Source organism: Stenella coeruleoalba, assembly GCF_951394435.1.
Source record: "Stenella coeruleoalba genome assembly, chromosome: X".
Lineage (NCBI taxonomy): Eukaryota > Metazoa > Chordata > Mammalia > Artiodactyla > Delphinidae > Stenella > Stenella coeruleoalba.
The window spans coordinates 113,968,904-113,975,850 of NC_137152.1; the positions used below are offsets into that span (position 1 = coordinate 113,968,904).

A 6,947-nucleotide genomic window follows, 5' to 3' on the forward strand; every position below is an offset into this window, starting at 1 on the left:
GTACTTTTGCTGGTAGATTTTTGTTTTAATTATCAGGAAATCTGCACTTGATGTGGAGATTTGGGGGGACCCTGCAGATGCAAAACAAAATCTGCACTGTGCATAATAATCTGTATCTGAGAAAATTACTGGACTTCAAGATTTATTTAGATATGAAACCATCAGGAACCGTGGCTTATTTATTCAGCAAACGTTTCTCAGTGGGACCCTGGGGAGGGTGTTGAAGGAGGGAGGCACAGAAGTACACGGAGTTGATCAGGCAAAGCTTTGGAGGAGTTGGGACATTTTTTCTAAGAGCAATCAATAGGAAGCTACCAGAAGATTATGAAGAAGGGGAGTGACAGCGATAGGATTTCTGTTTGAAAAGTGGAGGGAACGCTCTAGGGAGAATGGATTGGTGAGGAGCAGAGTGGACGCAGGGAGAACAGGTAGGAGGCCACGGCAGTGGCCCAGCAAGCAATGACGGTGCTGTGGGTGAAGATGGTGGTGATGGGGAGAAGGGACACAGCTTCCTGGGTTCCATTCAGCTGCATGGATGCTAGCTGGGTGCTCCCCTAGCCCCTCCTCTGCCTGGCCCAGGACCCACCCCCTGGGTTTGCTCTCCACCCCCCTCCCAAGAAGGGCAGTGAGAGTTGCTCAGGCCCCTGGGCTTATGTGCCTTCTGGTTCCTCAGTGGGCCCTGCTTCCCGCGGCCCAAGCCGTTCAGCTTGGCTCCCAAGGAGGTCTTTTTCTCCAGTGAGTGGGTCTGAAGAATGACGGTGCCGTCACTAATCTGCTCCTGTCCCCGCGTACTGAGGAGGGCGCTTGGCAGGAGGTTGCTCGGGTGTGTGCACTGCAGCCCCGAACCCCGAGGAGAGCTAGGGAATTGCTGCTGCTGGGGCCCCCTGCCCTCTCCTCGCCCCAAAACAAACGAAGGGAAAGCTTGAACTTTCTTCTTTCACAAGGAGACACATTTCTGTGTTTGTGACTGGGAGAGAATATGTCTTAAAGCTGCCTTTTCTGGTGACAACAGGAATACAATCCTATCGGAGAAAATTGGAAAGTACGAATAAATAGGAGGAAGACTAACCAGTATTCGTACCACTACCCTGCATTTTTGTATATTTTCCCAGTCATATATACTTATTTTTAAATAGGTCATACATACTGAATATACTTGTGCATCTTGCTCTTTTCACTTTGTGTTTTAAGCATTTCCCTGTGTCGTTAAAACCTCTCCACACACAATTTTTAGTATCTGCAAAGTAGTCTTTGTTTTTGAAAACATATTTTACATAACCTTTTCCTATCTGTTGAAGAGTTGGCTTGTGTGTAACTTTTACCATTGCAAGGAGGTCTGTGCTGAACGTCTTTGTTTATAAATCTTTACCTGCATTTTGGATGCCCTCTCCCCCTATAGATGTCTAGGAGGGAGACTAATGAGGGGAGTTGTATAGACAAGCCAGGAAAGAAAATCTCTGTGTAGGATAATTCCCATCAAAAGGTAACTCTGCTCCTATCAGGGGGTGTAAAGGATGGGCCGTGCTTTTCCCTCTGTAAGGACCCCGTGCTCCCCACGTCACTTCTCCATTCGCCAAGCAGTGGCCACTAGGTGTCTGTGTGTCAGGAATTACCTCTTTTCTCTAGAGACCCCGCTGGATTAAGGGCTTGAGCGGCAGCTGGGGCTGGGATTTCATCGGTTTCTCTCCATCTTGTGGCAGAGCGGAGAGCCCTCCAGGCCTGGGAGTCTGGCTCCGCTATGCAGCCAGAGAACCAGCTAAGCAACCTTGAGCGCTGTCATTTCCCCTGTAGGGGCCAGTTTTCTCATATGTAAAACAAGCCGAAAAAGGCAGGAGTTGGGGATTGACCGGATTTTGTTATTGTTGCCATTTAAGCAGCAGAACCCTTATTTCAAATTAAATTTTACCAGAACCCTCATCTATAAAACAGATTAAGGGCCAACTGTCCCAGTAGAAGCAGGGGAGGAGTGGGAGGGGGGAGGGGATGCTCTAGTCGGAAAACTCTGGCCTAGAGGATGGAAGTTTCACTCCAGTTCAGTTCAGTTCCGTTCTCTTCCCTGTTGCTGAAGTTAAAAAACAATTATCTTTCATCTATATTTCAATCCTCCAAATGTGCTGATTGATGAAATCCTTTCTCTTAAAGGCAATTTGGAAATCAGACAAAGTAGGGCACAAAGCCGTGGATGTTTAGAGAGGGAGTGAGCAGTGTGTGAGACCGGCTGAAAGGGTGACCCTGGCACTTCTAAGAAGGCAGAGCACAATGGACTCTTGGAAAGAAGCAGTGTCAGTTTATTCCCGCGTTGGCACCGCCCCCTCAGTGGGGCGGAATTGCTTGTTTTCACCCTCCCTTCCCTGGAGTCTTTCAGACCAAACTTGTGTCCACAATTGCTAGCAATCTGAACCCAGAGTCACCTACGGACAGGTATTTTATGAAGGCCCAAACACTGTGAAAGATATGAATAGGGGCGTGGATATGACAAGAGACTTTCCTCCCGCCCCTGGGACGTGGAGCACGGGGGAGGGGGGACCTGGTAGCCTGTGACTTTTCTCCGATCACTGCAGCAAGGCTGCGGCACCGACCGGCTCGAAGGGGCCCGAGGTCCGTGGCCCTGGGACGGGGAGAGGAGGGAGTGGTACCGAGGCCTCGCCACGCTGGACGCAGCAGGCCCGGGGGGAGCGCCGGCTGTAGGGCGACGTGCCCGGGCCTGTAAATCACCGCCGGGAGCCCTCCCACCCCGTGCGGTACAGTCGGGGATGGGGTGCGGCGGGTGGAGGGATGCAGTGCCAGCGTCTGCAGGGGAGGGGTGTTGCTGCCTTCCCTGGGAGACCCGACCTTTCTCGGAGAGGCGTGGTGAGCTTGGCCTCCGGGATCCGCAGGGATGTGTAAAAACCGGCTACGACCCCCGAAGCCGCAGAAAGCGCCCGCCCCTCCCCCCGAGGCCCACCCCGGCTCGCAGGTGAATGGCTGGCCCGCACAAAGGAAGCCGGTTGGGAATGTGGAATTCGGACCAATTTACGGGAGATTCTGTCGCCCAGAGTCCAGCAGACCTCAAGCAAAGAAACCTGTGGTCAGGAGTGGATGAGGATAAAAAACAGTACACCAGGCCGAGCTTATTGGAAAGCCCGAGTTTATTCTGGGATAGCGAGGTAACAGGATTAGAGGGATTAAGGAAATCACCTCAAACAGCTGAGGAGGGGGTAAAAAAACACTGGTTCTATTTGTTTTCTTCCTAGGCCCCAGATACACTGGGGCCGTGTGGCCAGGCGCGAAACGAAAGGCCTTTCGGGGGGCACAGTGGAATGCCCAAGGGTCAGGGACGGAGGGAGAGTAGGGGGAGGGAGGGAGTCGAAAGCGCGCTCGAGGCTTGGGATGAGAGGGAGTCTCTTCTAGAAAACAAATCAGTGGACTGGGTTGACAAGTCAAAAAGAAAAAGCCATCGAAGGAGTTTGAGAGACCTTTTAAAATCTAAGGTGGACTTTTAAAAACCACACCTTCCAGCGTTGAATGCTGGCTCCGGCCGCTTCACCCACCACGGTTGAAATATATATTCGTTTCCTGCCAGGGATTCCTGTAATTATTTGTGTTTAATAGGCTAACTGATATTTCCGAAGGGTTTTCGTTTTGTAAATCGTTCAGCTTGGCTCGAGTGTCTTCCCGCCCCAGTGCACAAAGGTAAATGTGCCCCTTTGGAGGCCGGTTTCCGCGGCCGCGGCGGCCCCTCCCCGCCCCGCGTGGCCGCCGCCGCGATCAACAAGTGCGTGGCCGCGGGGTGCCTGCCTCAGCCGGCGTGTGCTCGCTCCTAGGAGACGCTCCCAGGAAGACAAATCGCTTTCTCCTCGGAGTTTCAGTTGAAAATACCGGGAGCGTCTCTCTGTGTTTGGGCTCACCGGTAGTTAAAAAGGAACCATTTCAGGTCACACAAGCCTCTCCCCAGCCTCCCACCCCTGGCCCCGGCATGGGACCCCGGCATGGGTCGTAATACCGAGTGATGGTCTCCTCCCTAAGCCGCATCTAAAGTTTCAGGCCCGCAAAATTACCAGGACTCCATTATGTTGGTTATAAAATTTATTGATCTCTCATTTAGGAATTCGGAGTAAAACCTTGAAAAACCTGAAACAAAATAGACCCTTATCCCCACCACCCAAACGAAATCCAAATACGTTAGCGCGACGAAATATCAAACAGATCACGGCAGAAATCACCAACTCAGTAGCCTAAATGCTGACTGGACAGAAGCTGTCCCGCGGTCAGGGGCGGCGAGGCGGGAGACACACGCACACCTGGCTATAAATTAACATCTGCTTTGGCTGCCGCGCCGCTCCGAGCGGTCAGCGCCCCGCCCCCCACCCCCCGCAAAGCCCACGAGGAAAACAGATGCAACGCTACTGGGGGAGGAGGCGTTGCAGTTCTCAGGCTAGCCTCACCAGAGAGTATGTTTCTCCCATCCACTCACTCGGCTAACAGCAAACTAACGAAACAACATTTTCAAATGCAACAGAAAAACCCAGGAACCCAGGAGGAGAAGGGGGGTGCTGCTTTTTCTTTGCAAACAACACAGCGATTCCCAGCCTACAAAAGGGGAGGGAGGGGCAACGGAGAGAGGCAGGCGAGCTCGAGAAAGTCCCATTTCCGCCACTCCGGACTCCTTTTTGCTTTTGTACAAAACCCGACAGCTATAGCAAAACTTTCTGTCCTCCCCATCATCGGTACAAGGCAACAGTCCCAGGCAAGCAAAGCTAAACAACAAGGCGTCCCAACTCGGGGGTGCGGGGCGGGGTGGGGCGGAGGAGCGGCGAGCGCAGGCCGGTGCTCAGATGTGGGTCAGCGGCACCGTTCCGTTGACGGCAGTCCCGGCGCCCTGGTAGTGCTGGTGCACGCTGTGCAGGCGGCCGCCCGGCAGCGGCGAGGCGGCGTCAGCCGCGTCCCCGCCGGGCGGCAGGTACATGCTGATCATGTCGCGCAGGTCGCCGAGGCACGCGCGCTGCGAGTGCGACGCGATGGCGGGCGGCGGCGAGCTGGGCTCGGTCTTCACCACCGTGCCCATGGGGCCCAGGCTCATGGCGGCGGCGGCCGCGGCGGCGGCGGCGGTGGCTGGCTGCTGCCCGTAGGCGGCGGCGGCGGCGGCGGCGGCGGAGGGCGCCATGCCCCCGTAGCCCGAGGCGGCAGCCGCGGCGGCGGCGGCGTTCATGTAGCTCTGGGCGCCGGGCGGCATCATGGGGCTGTACTGCAGGCCGGCCATGTCGTAGCGGTGCATCTGCGGCAGCGCGGGCGGCGGCGGCGGGCTGCTCATGGTCGCGGGCTGCGCGTAGCCCAGCTGCTCCTGCACCAGCGAGTACGCGCCGTTGGCCCAGCCGTTCACGTGTGTGTACGTGTCCAGGCGCTGGCCCACGCCCACCGGGCTGCTAGCGGCGGCGGCGGCGGCAGCGGCGGCGGCCGCGGCCGCGGCTCCGGGGGGCAGCAGGCCGCCGGGCAGGGAGTACTTGTCCTTCTTGAGCAGCGTCTTGGTCTTGCGGCGCGGCCGGTACTTGTAGTCCGGGTATTCTTTCATGTGCACGGCGCGCAGCCGCTTGGCCTCGTCGATGAACGGCCGCTTCTCGGCATCGGTCAGCAGTTTCCAGTCGGCGCCCAAGCGCTTGCTGATCTCAGAGTTGTGCATCTTGGGGTTCTCCAGAGCCATCTTGCGCCGCTGCCCGCGGGACCACACCATGAAGGCGTTCATGGGCCGCTTCACCCGGTCCTGGTCACTGCCCCCGCCGCCGCCGCCGCCGCCGCCGCTCGCGCCACCGCCGCTGCCGCCGCCTGCGTTCGCGCCGCCGCCTGCGTTCGCGGTACTCTTGCCTGCACCGCCCGGGGCTGCGGGGCCGCCCGCGCCTGCAGCTGGGGTGGGTGGCCCCGCGGGGTTCTTGAGTTCAGTCTCCAGCAGGCTGTACATGGCCTGGGCGGGAAGAAGGTGCGCCAGGGTAGCGGGAGGAGAAGGCGCTCCCGGGGCTGGAGCGGCCACGGTGAAAAGGCCTGGGGACTCCGTCGGAGGGGCGCTTGGGGGCCGGTGGGCCAGTGGGTCGGGCAGGAAGGGCAGTCTTGCCGAAGTGCTCAGCGCCAAATCAGCGGGAACCTGCAGGCTACTCGCACCTGATGCGTTGTCTCGGGCTGGTCGCATTCGCAGTCTGGCCGGGCGCTCTCCGGGCCTCTTATATACCTGCTCGGATCCCCCGGGGTTGGGGCTCGGTCCGCCCCTCGCTCCCGGGAGGCCCGGTGATTGACAGGCTCGCAGTGGTGCGCCCTGGCCAATCATCACGGAGCCGCCGTTCGGCCCCGCTGGAAGAAAAAAGTTCGGGGAGTCCTTTCGTTCACCCCCACGCCCCTCTTGGGCCCGGTGACGTGATGAGAGTTATTCAGGAGGCGGGAGTCCCGGGGAGCCGCTCAGAGACCACCAATTAGGGTCTCAAAAAGTTTGAAAGAACGAAACTCGAGGAGGTGACGGAGGGGGGAGGGGGAGCGCGAGCAGGTTTGGGGGGGCAGGGGGCGCCCACGGGGTTCAGAAAACAACTTTGCAGCCCTGTCAGTGACGAGAGGCGTCCGGTCCCGGGTCCACCCTGCAAAGCTTCCCGCTGTCTGCGCGGAGGTCCTCTGACCGCTTCTGCTGCCAGCGTTAGGGACACTAGGCATAGCCAGCTACCCAGGCGGGCTTGGGGACTCAGGGCGCAGCGGAGGTACCCCGGGCTGCGGCTCCGAAAAGCCCTCCCAGGAATCGGCCCCTGTCCAGATGGACCCTCCGCTGGGAAGCCTCGGGCCAGCGCGCCCAGTACAGAGCGGGGGTCAGGGACTCGGGCTCGGGAGACAGGCTTCGGGACCGCGGAGCGCACGGGGGCGGCGAGGCTCCCGGTGGTTTGCGGGAGGGCGAGCAGTCAGACGCCCGCTGCCCCGGCCGGGCGGAGGCGCTCCCCTGC

General features: G+C 58.4%; 1 protein-coding gene across 1 annotated transcript; it reads right to left on the bottom strand.

Annotated features, from left to right (window-relative positions):
- Positions 1-4,617: 4,617 nt before the first annotated feature.
- Positions 4,618-6,172, bottom strand: SOX3 (SRY-box transcription factor 3). The gene has a single exon (XM_079911389.1). It carries the CDS (start codon positions 6,155-6,157, stop codon positions 4,811-4,813), a length of 1,347 nt encoding a protein of 448 aa, XP_079767515.1. The 5' UTR covers positions 6,158-6,172; the 3' UTR covers positions 4,618-4,810.
- Between the last annotated feature and the right edge of the window lie 775 nt (positions 6,173-6,947).